This window comes from Neolamprologus brichardi, chromosome 13 (assembly GCF_056152115.1).
Source record: "Neolamprologus brichardi isolate AB-2024 chromosome 13, ASM5615211v1, whole genome shotgun sequence".
NCBI lineage: Eukaryota > Metazoa > Chordata > Actinopteri > Cichliformes > Cichlidae > Neolamprologus > Neolamprologus brichardi.
In genome coordinates, this window is record NC_142116.1 from 31726120 (window position 1) to 31745350 (window position 19231).

The 19231-nt window shown below is 49.2% G+C and overlaps 3 protein-coding genes across 3 annotated transcripts; all 3 read left to right on the forward strand.

Moving 5' to 3' along the window:
* The first annotated feature begins 1810 nt into the window (after positions 1-1810).
* Positions 1811-2713, forward strand: LOC148100059 (major histocompatibility complex class I-related protein 1-like). The gene has a single exon (XM_087849788.1). The coding sequence runs from the start codon at positions 1811-1813 to the stop codon at positions 2711-2713; it is 903 nt and encodes a 300-aa protein (XP_087705914.1).
* Positions 2714-4370: 1657 nt separating this feature from the next.
* On the forward strand, positions 4371-5083 carry LOC148100060 (uncharacterized). The gene is made up of 2 exons (XM_087849820.1): positions 4371-4614; positions 4698-5083. The coding sequence occupies exons 1-2, from the start codon at positions 4371-4373 to the stop codon at positions 5081-5083; spliced, it is 630 nt and encodes a 209-aa protein (XP_087705946.1).
* A 2993-nt stretch (positions 5084-8076) lies between these two features.
* LOC148100061 (uncharacterized) lies at positions 8077-9113 on the forward strand. The gene is made up of 2 exons (XM_087849821.1): positions 8077-8698; positions 8764-9113. Exons 1-2 carry the CDS (start codon positions 8077-8079, stop codon positions 9111-9113), a joined length of 972 nt encoding a protein of 323 aa, XP_087705947.1.
* The last annotated feature ends 10118 nt before the right edge of the window (positions 9114-19231 follow it).

Here is a 19231-nt window from a genome sequence, read left to right on the forward strand (position 1 = left end):
ACAAACGACCTGATGTTTTTGGAAGCCACACGTAAAGGATTGCGGTGAACTGAGGGCTGTCACCAATGTTACTGTGTGCATTGTATCACCATTGCTGACTGTAATAAACTAAATGGCATTTTACATTCTGTTGTTCTGCGTGTGATCCTCTGTGTTTGGTCTCTGTGTTCTCTCATACATCGGCTACAAACTCAAGCGCATTCTATGTCATCTGAACGTAAGCTCATTTGGTACGGGGACAGGTACAATAAGAGCTGACATTCGACCAGTACTGCTTATGTGTGGGTATAGTTCACTGCTTCTGGGACTGCCAGGGCTGTTCCTCGCTTTCGCCGCCTGCGGTTACGTTCTGTGTCAATACAGCCATCCAGAGACCTGCGATCGTGATGCCTTTGGCGATGCAATACCCACCAAAACCAAGGAGAGCGAAAGTGCTACATTGGACACCCGTGCGACGAGACGGATGTGTCTGAGACGGCATCCTACGCTGTACATTTATCCCTGACCTGGGTAGGTGTCGAGCTGTGGGATGCTATATAAGCTGCATGGATGTGATTGCAAGACAGTGAAGCTCACTCTGTGACAGTGTCGGTGTATAACGCAGCAGCAGAGCAAAGCCAGTGATGCCGCAAGTGCACAGCATACGTTTAACGCACCCGAGGTTGGTGTTCCCCGGCGGAGAAATGACGAAGCCTTGGACGGTGTATAGCCCTTGGGCCAATGACATCATGAAGATACACATGTTGTCTGGCAATATGATAGAGAGGATCAAGTACCCGGAGGAATGGGGTGATATGGCGCCCAATTACGTAGACTTTATGGACCTACGAGACCTGAGTGTGCTGTGCCTCGACGGATTTCACATGGTGCACTTTTGGCTTGATTGCAAACTCAAGGCTTTGCTGGTCGGATGGGCTCGTTGGTACGTGTACGTGGACAGAGTGGCCGCGGTGGGATCTAGTATGACCCTGCTGTTAGAAGACGAGGGCAAGGCGGCGGCGGACGCAGAAGCGCTCGCTCGACAGCTATGGCTTGCTTACAGGGATTACTTTGGATCGAGATGGGTCGTCGAGCAGCCTGGCTTGAGGGGTGACAGGTGCAACCCCGAGACCACCTATGACGACTGCGAATATGAAGTCGTGCAGGACAAACTTTTATGTGTTACCACAAGTGAGGGCGAACGCGGTGACTTTGGACGGCTAGTCAACGAGCGGATGGCAGCGATGCCGCGTCTGGGAGAGGTCTTTCGGACGGAACTGAACGGCAGCGATTGTCTTCTGTGGTGCAAGACCAACGACACGGATGCGAGGCGAAAGGCCGCAACTCTTAGGCTCTGGTACCCCGAACAGTAGAACGGGGGCAAAGTGTGCACTGTATTGTATTGTATCGGCTTGTTATCATACTGCTTGTAATAATAAACCTACATGACTCTCATTTCAGTCCAGCCGTCCGCTCTTCTAACACCACAAACACTGACTTACTCCATTGCGGCAGAAACACGCGCACCCCGCTTCTGCGTTTACCGTGCTGTACTTATATACACAGTCACACACATTGTACAACTATAAGTAAGATACCTCTCAGTTACAGCGTTCATTTCTCACAAAGACCGACACACGTGGGGATGGCTAGGTCTTAGCTGGGGTATATGCGGTGGATGTGGAACAGGGCAGCCGGTGTGGGATTGTCGGTCGGATAGCGAGCTTTGTTGTGAGCTGGCCGAAACGTTGGCGAGTTTATTTGCCCGAACAGTGGGAGCGTTGGACTCACTTGCATTTGCACACCGCACATGATTGAGGTAGCTCTTACGATGGACGTGCGGTATGTGTTTTTGTACTTTGTCACACGTATACTGGCAGTGAATTCGGCAACTCATTCGCTGATCTACATTTGTACAGCGCTGTCCAAAGACCTTGGATTGCCGGGTGTACACAAGTTTACAGCAATAGGTTTACTGGACGGTAAACCCTTTGACCGTTTTGACACTGACACCCCACGGAAAACCCCCACAACAAACTGGGCTAGACAACACTTGACTACTGACTACTTGGATAAGGGCACGCAGAGTCTACTCAATGAGCAGAAATGGTTTGGCGTTAACCTAGATCTCGTGATGACTCGGATGGGGCACTCGGTGTCCGAGGGGGATCTACATGTTCTACAGTGGTTACATGGATGTTACGGGGAAACGAACCCTTCCAAGGAGAGGCTGCGGTTTGTCAGCGGGGTGGATAAGTACGCTTACGATGGTGACGATTTACTGTCTTTTGATCTTGTCACACGAAGGTGGTCAGTTGAAACCGAAGCAGCGAAAACCATCGCGGACAAATGGAACGGTGCGACCGTATTCACGGAATACACCATCCAGTACTTGCGCAGCGAGTGTATCAACTGGTTGACCAGGTTTGTTGGATACAGCACACGGGAACTCGGAGAAAGGGCAACCGTTCCTGACGCATACGTGTTTACGCGGAAGACAAACGGCACTACTCTCACATTGATTTGTCTCGCCTCTGGTTTCTCCACAAACACGCCTGCGATGAGGCTGATGAGAAACGGCCGAGTTCTCAATACTGACGACGGTCTTAAGGTGTTTGACACTCTCCCAAACAACGACGACACGTTTCAAAGACGGATCGCTGTGGATATCTTACCATCTGACACGGGGATATTTCATGCTCTTTTCATGCAGTGTGTGTATATTTTTGTATAAGCCACCACCACGATAAGTCTATTTTACTTGTGATATAAAACTGTATATGTAATCGCAACATGCTGATGTATTCGTGAATAAACAAACGTACGCTGTGATCTTGTACGGGGCTTTCATTTGACATTTGGTGTATAAAGGAATCAAACCCAGCTCAGTGTATGATTGAGTTTTCAACACAAATACAACAGTGTAAAACACCACACGATTACAGTATGTTTCCACTTTTATCATGGTATCCAGACTTTTTGTTTTGATATCCAGAACGCCAGAGATGAAATGGGATTCAGTGAAGCGTGTCCACAATTGAGCTGTGATGTGTGTAACATACAACAACGACAACACCGGCTACGGTGCTTATGAAAGCAATGTTAAACTTAGTAAGATTGTTCTTTGTGTAACATACAGTGTGTACCTACATGAATTGTGACCATAAACGTCCGATCTGGACCACATTAATAAAAGAAACCACATAAACCTTGTATGTATCACCTTGATTTTATTTGCTGTTGTCAACATTCACATTCACAATAACATCGGGAGCGACACATATACATTTCACTGGTTACGGTGCGCAGTCTACGAGTCTGTAGCTCGAAACACTTTATAGCCTTTCCATTCGTCCGTCAGTCCGTATATGTGCATGTTATGTGACATGAGCATCAGGCCAATACTGTGCTTTGTAACAACTGGTATGTCTGGATCACTAAGCATCTTGCGAATTGTGTTTTCCTGACACGACATATTGGTTGCGAAAACAAGCTCTTCGTATTCCTCGGTCAGGATCACGCCTTCTGCCCACATGTCCTCAACGGCGTCCTGGATTGTGGTGACTCTGGATAACAACTGGTGTAGTTCCATGTCCTCCATTAGTTCAGCGCCGTTGAGTCGCTTCCCTTTCCACCCCAAAGCAAGCATCGCTGCAGGGGTCAAGTTGTGAGTGGTTTTTGTTCGCTCTAGTGAGAACAACAAAAACCGTAAGACATGATACAAAATGAAGACACAAATAACACCGACAGACCGTCTCCTGTTTCTTTAAGTTGTGCGTTTATCAATGGTACCTTGGGGGCCTTTCGGGCCGTTTTCTTCTAGCCAGGCATATAAGTGCTTGCAGTGCGTCCGTACTATACGAAGCAACGCCTCGGCGTGCTCATCGTTGTCCAGACAGTAGTGCTCGAGGGCCCTGGATAGCTCGGTGTCCGGGTAACGATAAATGAACTCCTTGTATATTACAGGTTCATAGCACCAGCAACCTTCAATGATGTCGTGCCTGTACGATTGCAGTTTGTACATGCTCATTGTTATCAACCCGAATGTGGATACGCTTTAGAATGATAGGTTTGCTGTATTATTACGCGGTGTACTTATGGGAGAACAGTTGGCAGTTGGACACTCATGGCTACTGCTGCGTCTAGGTCGGCTGGCTCGGAGCCGTAGGTCGGCTGGCTCGGAGCTGTAGGTCGGCTGGCTCGGAGCTGTAGGTCGGCCACTGTGTGGATCTGGTAATAACCCCTTTCATTGTCGGATAAAGCTGTCCTAAAGTTGCACGAGTAATCGAGAGTAGGTATTGATATATATATATATATATATATATATATATATATAATTGTAACTTTACCACTGACGTATAAACACTCCTATCGCCACATAAGGTACCGTTATGGCTGTGGAACGACTGAGCTCGTGCGTTTACCTAACCAAAAGTATTTTCGACAGATACACGAGTGAGCTCCCAGACACACCAGATATGATGGATATACCAAACTATGTGCATCGCCTCCAAGCCCTAGTCGAATACAGCATGGAGGATGAGGTCCGGGCCAAAGTGTTACTGTCATTGGTTGGTCACATCAATCCCTACTTGTACCAGGACTTGGTGGAACGGGGACCAAGGGGGAAGACAGGTACTGTACTTCTTTTCGTTGTAATTAACATCGTGTCTGACAAACACTTTTTTGATTGTATACTCATGTGTATATCTCCGCAGAACGAAAACTGACACAATTGAAGTTAACCGACGCTGCCGAGCGCATGATCGGCTCGACGCTGCCTAGCTTCCAACGTGCAGTCAGAGAAGGCAGCTTCCTGGGCAAAATCACGACTGTTGATGACGCAGTCGACATCATGGTTCAGGAACAGCTGATCTTACCCGATGAAGAATATATGCTATATCACATATATAAATCCACCGCGGGGAAGGTGCGTGCGCTCAGATACCTCTTTGGATGCCCTACGGTACCCGACGACACCAAGGCCAGCATCTCGCCGATTCTGGCCGTGTACAACCTACACGTCTTCGGCATCTTCACCGACGACCCCAAAAACTTGTTGGAGATTGTGTCTATTCCCTCAGTGGGGGCTTCGGTTGTGTAGACATGACGTTTACCATTATGACTGGTATATAAAGAGTGTTGTGTGATTACCTGTATTTCACAATAAACAAAACACCATTATAAATTTCTGTGCAGCGTATTTATTTTGATACATGATACCAACAAGTACCTCGGCGCAAACCTTGGTGCACCGCATGGGAATAGCATTGCACATGCTAGGTTTGCTGTATTATTGTAAAGTGCACTTATGCGAGAACGATTCTCAGTTGGACACTTGTGTGCAGTTGGGCTGAACAGTCTTGCGTGTAGGTCGGACACTCTTGCGTCTGGGACGGCCAGTGTTGCAGGTCGGCAAGCGTTGCAGGTCGAACGCTGTGCGCAACTCAGTCGGGTACCTCCAAACTTGCTGGATAAAGCGGTCCCAAAGTTGTACGAGTAATACAGAGTTGCTATTGCTATATCTCTCGAATAACCATCCGCGTATATACATACACTGCCACCCCACGTACGATACAGTTATGGCTGTGGAACAACTCAGGTCGTGGAAGCATGACATTGCAGAGCGGTGCACTCACCTAACCGAAAGTATTTTTGACAGATACACCGACGGGGACCAGGCCCTAGATGCAACTGGTATAACGGAAATACCAAACCATGTGCATCGCCTACGTGCCCTAGTCGAATACAGCTTGCAGGATGAGGTGCGAGCCAAGCTGTTACTGTCATTGCTTCGTGAAATCAATCCCTACATTTACCAGGACCTGGTGCATCAGGGACCGCAGGGAAAGGCAGGTACTGTATTTCTTTTCGTTGTAATAACCATTGTGTTGGACAAATACCTTGTTGCTTGTATACTTATGTCTATATCTCTTCAGAACGAAAACTGACACAGTTCAAGTTAACCCACGCAGCCCACGTTCGCGTTCCATAATGTTGTCAAGAACCGCAGCTTGCTGGACATCATCACGACTGTCGATGAGGCTCTTGACATCATGGTCCGGGAAGAGCTGATCTTACCCAAGGAACAATATATGCTATATCACATGTTCGAATCCACCGAGGGGAAGGTGCGTGCGCTCGGATACCTCTTTGGATGCCCTACGGTACCCGACGAGACCAAGGCTAGTATTTCGCTGATTCTGGCCGTGTACAACCTGCACGTCTTCGGCATCTCCCCGGATGACCCTTATAGCTTGTTGGAGATTGTAACTCCTAAACCGGGGGCTTCGGTCGTGTAGACACGTGGTGTACCAGCATGGGTGTAAAGCGTGGTGTTTGACTGTATGTGACAATAAAAAGACAACCATTACACATTGCAGTACTTTATTTGCCCTTGTCAGTGTTTTCCTTTTCCATAAATGATACCAACAAGCACCTATGCACAAACCTTGGTACAGATACATTTCATTACGTGGTCAAACTCATACATTGGAACACGTTTCACCATCAGGGGTCTTATGTTCTTGTTTTGTGCGGATCCACACTACACCACACAACATGGCAATGACGGTCAGCAACAGGATCAGGGAGGCTATTATACCAGGGCGACCTCTGGCTTGTGGAGAGTGTGAAGAAGGAGCCTTTGTGCACTCTGAGACTGTGAGGTTGATACGTCTCTCAAACACTTTGCGACTTGTATTGATTGTTGCGTTTCTGGTTATCATCAGACATGTATACAGCCCTGTGTCGGCTGGACTAACGTTCCTTAGAAGCACAGACACATTCCCGTCTCTCAGGGATTGATCGAGCAGCTCCACACGCCCTCCAAATGTAGCACATTGGTAGTTGTCGGAACAACGTTGGTGCCTAAAGAAGTACAGGCGATAATCAGATAGGACCAGTTTCTTCCACTCCATCGGGGTAATTGGACTCGCTGTAGTATTCTGACAGCGAAGAACCACGTCTTGTCCACATATCGCTGTTACGTATGTGTCAGCTAAAGGAGAGAAACACATTTGGTTAGTTATTCACATAAAGGTTATAACACTACATTCTTTTCAGCCAGGAAACAAACAACATTAAAGCGACTTCACAGACATTCACATACATTCACATACACAATGGTGTTTTAGGAGCGACTAGAAACCTTTTGAGACAAGAGAAAAAGACAGGATTGGAGCGCACATCAACAACCACAAGGACAACCAGCTTAACGTGGCCATATTTTCAATGCTCCACTGAGAATGTGTGATGCGATCATTATACGTTCATCACAATGAGATTACACCCCCGACCGAGAGCGACAGTAGCCAGGTCGGCTGGCTCGGAGCTGTGGGTCGGCTGGCTCGGAGCTGCGGGTCGGCTGGCTTGGAGCTGTAGGTCGGCTGCTCAACCCCAGACACATTTAAGTTTTGTAGTTTAGAGGTAACACAGTGTGTTTTCAGCTAGATTCTTTTGTAGTGCAACAAACGCAAACACCACCACAGGCTGTTTCTCCCCCCCACTCCTCGCTGGCTGACAACCATGGAGTACATAACATTGGCCATTCGATGATGCTGGAACCTAAAGCTCACATTAATGTGTGGTCGCCCGAGGATTCAGATGTTAGAAAGTGGAGTCTGACAAGATGGGACACAGAATCCTATCAAATACCAACTCAACATTTATCGATAGTGTGCATGCAAATCAACACCCTGTCGGCTGATGTCATCAAGAAACAACTGCTACGCCGAGCAACAAATCTGTGGGTGGACACTAGTTGTGTCGTTATGACGGAGGGTTCGTTTGATACGATCCTCAACTCCTATGTAGACGCAAGCAAAACAGTGTCACATACGTACATTATACTGACGACTCCATGCTCCGGCACCTCGTTCTACAAGCACGTGAATGACTGCGACGCCCTTGTCACTGCTAAGGGTTGGACAAAGGATGCCAAAACAACCGCCTGTGATTCTCACACTATCTTCCAGCTGTATTGCAAACATGTAAGGTGGTTTTATTTTGTTTCGTGGTGTCTGTTAACCCACTGTAAGCTATGTGTGTTTACATAATAACAATAATGATGATAATAATAATAATAATATCATTCCAATGTATCCCCCTGTGCAGGAGCCCCACAGCGTGACTCTCCTCGTCAAAAGCCAGTCGGGTGATACTAAGTTGCTGCAAATCCGATGCGATGAACCTATGTGTATCCGAGACCTGCTGAAGAGATATGACATACATTGTGATACGGTGTGGAACGACACCATGTCACTGTCATCCAACTCTCCCTGTATAGCCTTGACTGACCATGACATGGACATCATCTACACAGAGGCCACTCCAGGTATGATAACTGGCCGGTCCACAGCGGGGACCAAGGACACGTTTGATCATCGCATGAAACACCTGAAAGTTCGCACAAAGCACCGCACCATGAAAAACAAGCCGTACTCGATACCTACGACACCGCAGAATGTACCGAGAGGCGCGCCGCTCCTGGACGATGATCTAGCCCAAGATGACTCCAACCCAACGTTACCCACCGTGCTATATTACAGCGACCCGCTGTCCACGGTCACCGATGTGCTGAGGAACGATGGTCGGTTTCTCGTTGATTGTCGACTCTCCGCATCTTACGATGACGGCCATATCCTGGACGCAGCAGATGTCCCCATTTCGGGCGAGACACCCATTTGTCAGTGGCAGCACAAACAGCTGTGCATTGTGGGTAAGGCTGTGTGTGTGTGTGTGTGTGTGTCATAGTTACTTACAGTTGTTTCGTATGCTCGGTAGGTACGAGAACAGCCCCACCTGATGAGGATCACATGTTCACATACCCTTACGAATGCACGGTCTGCCGAGAGGAAAGTGATGTCTACCTAGAGTGTGGCCACCTTTGTTGCCAAGCGTGCATAACCTCTTTGGGAAACAAAGAGGACATGCTGATCACATGTCCTCTTTGCAAGCAACACGTTGGCAAGAAAAACATCACAACCGCAGGCGTGACCTACAGGAGTTGCACATTATGTGGAAAGGACAAGTGTTGGCTGTCGGATTGCGGTCATGTGTGCTGTGTTTCTTGTGATACTACCTGTAAAGTCTGTGCCCACTGTGTTAAAAAAGTTCTGAGAATGTACATATAGCATGTACATGTTGGATGATCGGTTATTGGGAAGTACTCACAGTAAAGAAGCCTTGGTGTACGTGTATCAGATATTGTTTTATTCATCAATAAACCATGTGTACATACAAAATGTCTGTGTGAGTTTCATTCAGATCCATTCAACACAATATTACAGGTTTTAACCATCATGACATCTGTGTTTGTGCCATGACGCTCGATAGGCACATTGACCGGTCCCATGCACAGCATGCTGCTATTATGTATAAAGCGCCGGTCCGCCGGTAAGTCTGTAGTCAGGGACCCCATGTCCACTAGGTTATAAGTGTATTTGTCCATGTTGTTTCCACCGGCCATAATGTAATAACTTTTCACAAGATCGAGGCTTGAATCCAGGCCTGATTTGCCGGTTTCGACCACTATTATATACACACCCTCGCTCATGGGATCCACACCGTACAGTTCGTAGATGCCACAGGGAGACCAGCATACCAGCACACCGACCTGATATCTTTCTGCCAGGGAAGCGAATTGTGCACAATAACATGATGCGGTTTGACTGGGTGTGTCACGGTGTGTGTCGTCATCAGGTGCCAGCATCTCATAAAGACACGATAGCGGAGACTCCAATCCCAAGTTCACAAGTATGACCTTAGTATACAAACGAAACACCTTTTGTACTATACAACTCGGTACACCGATGTACTTTTTTTTGAATCGGCCACTGATTTCCAATGTGAAACCTGCACTCTTTCTCTCAGCTTTGCCAGCAATACACGTAGTGGGATCAGAGAATGTTGTTTCATTCTTTAATTCAGACCCAACGCTCGTCGATTCGATCTTGGGCTTTAGTGGTTGGGCCCATGATTCATATTTCCTTTGCTTGTCGTGTTTTATGGTGACAGAGGCATGCTTAGGCTTAATTCGGCGCCTACTAGCCCCGCTGACATCCATGGGGGCCTGTTCCGTACCAAGTGACCAAATCGCTTCCGTTAGCACACTCTCATACAAGTCAAACACTATGTCGGTGTTATATGTCACATGCGTGATTGCGTCTCTTGCACCTTCGCGGACCACACAAGTTTGCTTCAGCAAATGTCGTAGCCGCAATGCCGATGCCTCGGTCTTGTCGCGGATCACACGAAGTATGCCATTAGGCTGCATGCGTCTTAGGTCCACATCTAGTGCGGTAGACAACACGCAGATCGACGACACCAATGTGTCCATTTCAGTTACTTTAGCTTCCATGTGATCAACCTCGGCCTTCGCGATCTCGATTGAACGCTCGAGATTGAAAATGTATTTGACTTTCTCTGTTAGTTCAGTGTAACGTTCTGTTTTTTCAGAGAACTCAGACTGGTCTGCAGCGACTCACGTTCCTCAGAGAGGGTTTGGATTTCACTCTCCCTCTTCTGCAGCGACTGTGTGTTGTCGACTACAAGTTTCTCTAACCTGTGGCTGAGATTATCTATCTACGCCTTGTGATAAGCTTTAGCTCGGTCGCTGTCTTTTTCGAATGAAAGGAACTCTCTCTTAACGTCATGGGTGTCCTTTTTAGCTTTTTCTAATTCCTGCACAAGCCTCTGTCTACCGTCTTCGCTTGTTCGCTTGTACTTCTCGTGCATCTGCGTCAGTTTCCGAACCATGACTTTGTGTTCATTGACTTCCGCGGCCAGATCTCGAATTCGACTATCCGACGTCAGTTTGTGCTCTTCAGCTTGTGACTGGAGATCTTCCTCTTTGGCTGATAACACGTTGGCTAGCTTTGTTTTATCGGCCTGTAGTTGTTTGCATGTCACCGTTGTACGTGTGAGTTTGTTGGTAGTGTTTACGATGACAGTCGTGAGCTGGATTACCAACTCTACCAGCGCTTGGAAGCGCCGCGTCAACGTATCACTGGTGTCGGGTATATTTTGTGACGGGACGGGTTTCAATCGCTGCACGATTGACAACAATTTCTCACAGAGACCGAAATCGTTCTCGCGGGCATGCTCGGTGATGGCGTCGAAATCCGTGGTCTCGATGGCTATATTTTCTGCACAAGGTCTTGTGCAACAAGCTATTACATTGTCCGCCAGGGGTATATCAGCTAAGCTCTTCATGTGCCTACACTCCGAGAACAAGCCCGTTGTTACACAGTTCTCTAATCTGCGGATCGTCATGTCATAACAACCGCATATTTCCATAGCCAAATCGAAGCCTATAATCTCACGAGCATCGGTTGTTTCGAATGACTCTAACCATCTAGTCAACTCGGCGAAAGTCTCTGTCATTCCCCTGAGCGTACTCGTTATCGTGTGTGCCAGGGAAGGCCTTTGTGTGTCATCGACAGTCTCCTCAGATGGCGAGGGGTCCGTCTGGGTGTCCGAATGGAAGAGTCTTGACATGATATCCAACAGAGCGACACGAGAATCTTCGCCAGCACTGAACGGAGGTCGATTTTTCACTCAACTCCTGTACGGCTTCCCAGCTTTCCCTGTACAGTTCCCAGACTCTGTGTTTTCGCGACTGGACGCCTCCTGTTCGTCCGTGCGCGTGGTCTCGGTATCGTTTTTGCCACATCCACCAGACGGGGTCGGGCTCATTCTTCGGCGGCTTGTTCTGTCTTTTCTGTCTTTTCGCACACAGGTACATTTGCTCGTGGTCGTGGCACTCGCCTCGCTCGCTGTAGTGTGCCCTGTGTGTTGTTGACGTGTCATCGCCGTGTCCGCAGCAGAGGTCTGGATTGTCTTCTTGGTCCGACGTGCATTCGACTTGCTTTTGCGCCGTTGATCCTCTCTCTTCTGCTGCACTCCGGTGGCTGCGGTGCTCGTTTTCCCATTCCTCCTCGAGGCTCGTGGTGTAGGGGCGCTTGTGATTAAGGCATCGTCCTGGTCCTTGGGTTCTCGCATACGCGTGTCCATTTTCGGAAGACGAGCGTGTCGAAAACACTCTAGCGCACAGAGACGTACACAGGTCACCGAAGAGCACTTTGTCAATCTGCGTCACGGCCAAAACTCTCTTGGGTTCTGCGGGGCAGGCTACGGAGCGTCTATGACCTCCCGGGCGACGGCTTGCGATACGCGCTTCGATATAGCTAGACCAGTGCGTGTCAGTTCCACTTCCACCCAACCTAGAGCGGATCGCTTAGCGGACTCTCTAGCTGCACGCATGGGCCATAGGTCGTGTTGGTTAACAGTCGTACATGCCACGGGTGTTATGTCGCTAGACAGTGTCCATAATACGGATGTGCCCCACAGGTCCCTTTCGGGTTTGATGAAAGAAGTACCGTCGGCGACTCGCGACGTTTCGCGACGCAGGTGCTCTAGGGTCAGTCTGCTTTGCTCGTACACGACTTTGAACGCCAAAGGAGCCGCCAGCCTAGACAGCGTATCTCTGACAAGTTCTGCTATGTACATGTCTTTGTCCTCGCCATTTGCGTGAAATAGCAAGTTCCGAAATTCCATATCCGCGGCGGAGTATATCCTAGATACGATCGACTCCGGGCGATGACCGTCGACCGTGTCCCCGAAAAACGGATTTGCGATTACGTGTGACGGGACGTGCGGTTTCACCCATGCGAACGGTGCTCTTGCTAGGATGCTCACCGTCCTTACTTCGTGGCCCTTAGAGTTCGTGTACATGCCGGTGAGGTGTTTGGCTGTGATAAGACCGCGATCGTCCTTTTTGCTCTCTGTGTACGCGACCCGAATTATTAGACAGTTGCCGACTCTGGACTGCGCCTTGGTCAGTTAGGCTAAGCAAGTACATTGAAATCATCATCATCATCATCATCATCATCGTCATCATCAACATCACATTTGACAAGTGAGCCTCTGTCATATACCGTTGTAGGTGACCGTATTCATGGCCGCATGATGACTTGGTCGTCCGTCAAATGTACCCAGTGCACAGCACAATTGAACGGTGTGTATTCGTAACCAGCTTCCTTTGTGGGCTGTGGGACAAGTGTTATACGCTCAGGTACTTTACAGTGCACCACAAGACCTTGCGCTTTGTGGTCCGTGTCTTCCAACCACGTGTGTATAACGGTTATCAGGCTTGGTAGTTGCTCGCTGTGACACAAGGGAAACACAGACTCATCGGTGGGATCGTCGTCCCCTGTATCATCGGACTGAATGTCATAGATGTCGTCTTCTTCTTCTTCTTCTTCTTCTTCTTCATCGTACTGTATGCCACTGTCTTCTTTTTTGTCGTACCGTATGTCACTGTCGTCTTCTTCGTCGTACTGTATGCCACAGTCTGTATCAACGCGGTGGGTGTTGGCTATTAGTTCACAACAGTCTTCCTCAAACCCAGAGTTTTCGCAGGCCTGAGCGTCACCCATGAGCGGTTTTAGCACTGGATCTTTGATTGCAGCATTCTCCCCGTACTCTAGCGGCTCATTTTCCCAGTCAACCCATGTGTCCCTGCTGATGAACACCGGGCCTTTAGGTTGCTTGTACACGCCCCAGTATCCGGTTACACTCCGTGAGATATCGCCGTGTCTCGCCGAGATGTTCATGCGCTCCGGGACCATTATACCAGTTAACCTAGAGGCAATTGCCGCTAGGATAAAGTAACATCCGTCACTGTGCATATCGGGTTTAGAGAAAGCGCCGTCATAACCAACGTGGTCGACCAACTCTATATTCCCTGTTAGGAGCACATGTAGTAAATCCAACACACCTCTCAGGGGCATGCATAGCACTTTTGCAAAATACCCCAGGGGTGCCTCGGCGTGCACTTTGCAAGGCCAGCTCTCCGAGACGGACTCTGTGAGGGAGGTGAATTTCAGACACGTCACACCAATTGTCGGTGTGATGTACTGAACAGTAAAAGAAGGTCCGATCTTCCACTCGCTTGGTCCTATATCAACATATACCCATGGGTGCCGGTCTACAGTGTCCGGGGGATCTTGCTGTGTTTTCTGTCGTTCGGAGCTGCGATAACCTCGTCGTCGATGGTGCGCTTTAATGTCGCCATGTGGACCTCTAGTGCGGTCTGGTGTTAATCTCTGTTGTATGTGCAGATAGATATCCGTGTGTGTGTGTGCGTGTGACTGCGTGCGTGTGTCTGTGTGTTTTTAGAAAGAAGGCTTTGACATATATATATATATATATATATAAAAAAAACTTAGACCGCACGTATGACAAGGAAACACAAAGAAACAGTATGGAGTTGAATCTGTGTTTTTGTTTTATTTTTAGATACAGGAAAAACAGCGTAAACATTGAAGCGGTGATGAGTATTCCTAATACACAGCTCTTATTGTTGCCGACACCGGTATCGCATTTCAATATCTCCTATGTTCAAGGACGCGGACGCTTCTTGATGGGACAATGTCTCTTGCTGTGGGGACACTTGATCATTGCGTTTCGGCATATACCGTACTGTGGTTCCACGGACAAAACTGTATCCTCGTACGAGGTGTGCCACATATCCTTTGGGTTGGAGAGCAGGGGCCAGTACTGGTCCATACTGGCGAGGGTATACTGATACCCCAGCGCTTCAATGGGCGTGGGTATTAGCGTCATGTTGCTCGGCACGTTGCATGTGACTAACAGGCCCAGTTTCTGGTAGTCAGTTTCCAACCACTTGTGAACAACAGCCACCAGGCCCGGTAGGTGTTCAGTGTGACATAAAGGAAACACATACTCCGTCTCATCGCAGTCCCCGGGCATCATGGTTGTTTTCTCTCCATCCTCGGTTTGAATGTGCCAGCGACCGGTGGTAAGAAAGAGTGTACCTTTAGGTTGTCTGACTATAGTACAACATACGCCTGGAACACCGGTGTATCTTAAGTGTTCCTTTGACACTTCGGGGATCTTAGGCCAGTTGTTGTCATTCCCCTCTTCATCCTGAGGCATGCGTATGCGTTCGGCGATGTTGCCGTCGTCCTCATCCTCCTCCTCGTCCTCAGCAGGACCATGTATTGCCACCGTGTGGTAACAACCTGCATCTTTACATTTAGCAGGCATGTCCTGTACAACAACGTCGGGGTCTTCCGTACTAGGAAATGCATCGGTGTACAAGTATAGATATTTGTCTTCATTATGCGTGAGATGCATGTGCAGTAAATCCAGAAAGACCCTGAGCGGGATGACCACTTTATCGGCAAACAGCTGCTCACCAGCGCTGTCAACCGTGAGTAGAACCTTATGGCCAGACTTCACGGTTGGCCATGTACTCATGAACGTCACACAGGGGAGACCTCCTGTGACATCGTAAGTGATAGTAAAGGCATTTCCAGTGTCCCAATCCCGTCTGCCCAATGTCGCTCCTCGCCATTTTTTCTTGGGTGGCAACAGACTCCCGGTCATGTCGTCCACGGGCTGCGCGTTTATGCGCTTACGGTTTCCGATATTCAAAGACATGGTCGCTTAAGTTGTTTGCTCGATCTACAGGTCCTATTGGTCCACCTACGCACTCTGGATGAATGTATCACAGCTCAATTGCGTTTTGTGACTATATGATGTGCTATCAGGGATTGTATTTAGTGCTGTTTCAATTACTCTGTCTGAGCAATTAATATAGTGTATGCGTGTATTTAGAAACCACACTACGAAATAAAAGACAGTGAAACCGCAGGTCGGCAGCTCGAAACCCGCAGGTCGGCAGCACGAAACCCGCAGGTCGGCAGCTTGAAACCCGCAGGTCGGCAGCTCGAAACCCGCAGGTCGGCAGATCGAAACCCGCAGGTCGGCAGCACGAAACCCGCAGGTCGGCAGCTTGAAACCCGCAGGTCGGCAGCTCGAAACCCGCAGGTCGGCAGCTCGAAACCCGCAGGTCGGCAGCACGAAACCCGCAGGTCGGCAGCTTGAAACCCGCAGGTCGGCAGCTCGAAACCCTTCGTGGGGACGATTCTGCTTTCTCAGTGGTTGTTATATTGAGACTTAAGTGTGTTAGCCACTACATACAAAGAGAGGAGCATAGCGTGAACCTGGACTTTTAGAATCCCAACTCTGCTCGTTATTGACCAGTGTTGTGTTTGTGTGGAACATGGTGTCTTTCTTAGCCTTCACGGCTATGTTCCTGTGGTCTTCACAGTTTTTCACCGCTACCGGATATTTGTATCTCGGAGTACGTTTGTATCCCTCTCACGATGACTGTCCGTTCCTCACATATTGCCCACCATTGCCCTACGGCTTACGTTGCGTAAATGACTACGACTACAAGATTGATTGTTCTGCAGACGAAGCCCCGGAGAACACCAGCGTCGCGATGGCAAGTCCTGGCAAAGAGTATCGGGCAAGCTGTGTGCTGACTAAGGCCACTGACGGCAGCATGAGTTGCACCATGCAATTTCCACAACGACGCATTTTCAATCACGAGCAGAGATGGACCGTAGACACGATCCGCGACAACGTCGTTCAAGCCACGGTCGACAACTACAACCCAGCGTGTTACACGAGATTAAATCCGCCTCCTACGCCCCGACCGTCGAAGTGGAGTGGTCAACGGAGCTGCCTCATCCTGGCGACACGGCGAACACCAAACAGGTCATGTGTAAACGACTTGGATTCCTATAACAACCAGATGTGGAAGATGATCCAACTGATCCACTTGTGTTTACCTCTACTGTATAACGCTATATATAATGCAGCAGTATACATGTGTTGTGTCTATGGACAAGCCGCTGCCGTTTGTCGACTATTTTCCAGACATATATCCCCAGCGTAGAAGCGTTGACATCGATCGCGAACCGACAGTAGTCGGAGTGTTACTGAAGTCGATATTTTATCACAAAGAATCATTGCTGTGCAGGGGACTGGTGATTCGGTCGCAATGCGAAACCGTGCCACTGTACACTACTGTCAATTTGGAAGTGACCGAAATGGCACCCGTGGTGGGTTACGGCCTAGAGATGGATGCGGATGACAGCGAAAATTGGAACGCGGTGAAAGCTACATGGTCCAGGCATTTTGCAGCAGAGCCAATTTTCATCAGCGTCTCGCACGAAGACATCAATCGGGCAGTGAACGCCGCTGTCTTTCCTTTGAAATCTGTGGCGCGGGCATCTGCGTACATGAAAATTGTATGAGGCGCGCTGACGTTTGGGGATTTCAGTCCCGACAAGGGCTACTACCTAGTCAGGGATGGCAACACGCCAGCGCTTTGCTCAGATGTAATGTTTGGAAGAATGTATTACATTCCGGTCAGCAAACTTAATCGCACCGTGTCCCCGAGAGATCTCGTCTACGACCACCGAGCTTCGGAGATCGAGGCTAGAGCGTTCGACGCCTCTCACGTGAATCATTTCTACAAAGCGGCGTGTCTGGACATTGAAACCGTGTTCGCCGGGGCTCACCGGGATCCTGCGGTCCGATCAAACTCGTTCGCGTACAGGTTCCCTTACTGCACAGAGGGTACAGTGGACGACATGACTACATGCCGCAATAGGATGGTGTCGAATCTAAAGGAACAGCAAAAACGGTTTCCTCAACACGTTAAACGCGTGTCCATCCCCAGCCTGCCTTCGGACATGCCGGGGCAACAGCACGAGATAACGTGCGTTTCCATTGTGGTCCTAAACTCACACATGCCCAAGGCGTACGGGGGTCACAGGAAAAAGTTACTGGTGGCATACAACAAAAAGAAAGCCACGGTCTGTCCTCACCCCGAACTCGACCTCGACATGGCCAAAACCGCCGGTATAGACGATGTGCGTCGCGTGGAGTTTAACGCTTGCGGAGGGGAACTCGCGCTGTTGGAGAGAATGATATCCATATTACGAACCCACCGCATTGAACTGTTGTACGTGTACAACGCCGAGTTCGACATACGCGTGCTGAACCAACGCGTGCACTTCTACGCGGATCCCTGTTACCTGAAAACGCTAGAGCCGACCGCTAGACAGCGATGTGAGAAACTCAAACGAATGTGGACAGGCCTGTTTGTCACGAGAGCTCTCAGCGCAGATGCGGAGCCTGTGTTCCAGTTTGAAAACGTACGGTTTCTGGACATGTACAGGGAGATGTTGAAAAACGTGGGTTCCGTGCTTTCCAGCGGCACGTTGACCGAATACAAACTGAGACAGATAGCGACGCACGTGGAAACGTTCAACAAAGACAAAGCCAAACTGGGCCACTTCAAAATGAACAGCTGTGGCATGAACGTGATCGACCTGTACAGAATGGCCGGCACGAGGGATATCAAGTACGCGTGTACCAGCATGAAACTCAACGACGTCGTCAAAGTCAGAGAGATATACAAGAAACCCGCCAAAGACCCGAGAAAACTGTACAAGGTGGCGGACGTGAGCTACGACAAAATGGACGAGATGATAAGCATGGGCGGCAAAAGCCTGTTCGCGGTGCTTGTGTACAACTTAGTCGATTCGCAGTTGTGCTGTAGATTGGCCAAGATGCTCAAACCGGTGTCCGCTCTGTTCCATCGATGCAGGACTACGCTCAACATCAACGTTGTAGTTCACGGCAGAGGGGACATGTTTAGCGGTTTCGTACAGAGTATCCATTCGGTGCAAATACCACAACTGAAGTTCACGCTCAACACCCTCAGAGTGAAAGCGGGGCCGGTTGGTGGTGAACAGCAAGCGAGACTGAGATGGGACCCTAAATCGCAAGTGTCCGACGGAGACAGCGAGACCTGGAAAGGAGGCGCTGTGTGCGAACCTCTCACCGGTCTACATTACTCGGGTCCGGGTATGGGATTGGAGTTGTCCTTTGACTTTGCGGGCATGTACCCTTCCATCATGTGCGCGCTCAACATATTGCCCGAAACGACCATAACGTGTGCCCCGGTCGATTTCCCTCACGATCTATCGGGTTAGATTTGCTACAGCTGGGAAGCCGAAGGGCACGAGTACGCGTCTCTGATTCTCAAGTACGACGAGAGCACCGGCTCGTACATCAGGGCGCCTGGGGTGTTCGCCTCGTCGGTGGAGTATTACCTGAACCAACGCTCGGCGTTCAAAACAAAACTTAAGGACCCCGCAGTCGGCGATGCAGTGCGAATATACTTCAAGTTGCAAGAAGGAGAGTGCAAAGTTATGGCCAATTCCTTTTACGGAACCGCTCCGTACCCCTGTGGGCCTCTGATATCTGGCCACGGAAGGCAACAGATCGCGGTTGTAAACAACTGCGTGTCAGAGTTCTACCGTCACGAATGCCCCGTGGTGTACGGCGACACGGATAGCGT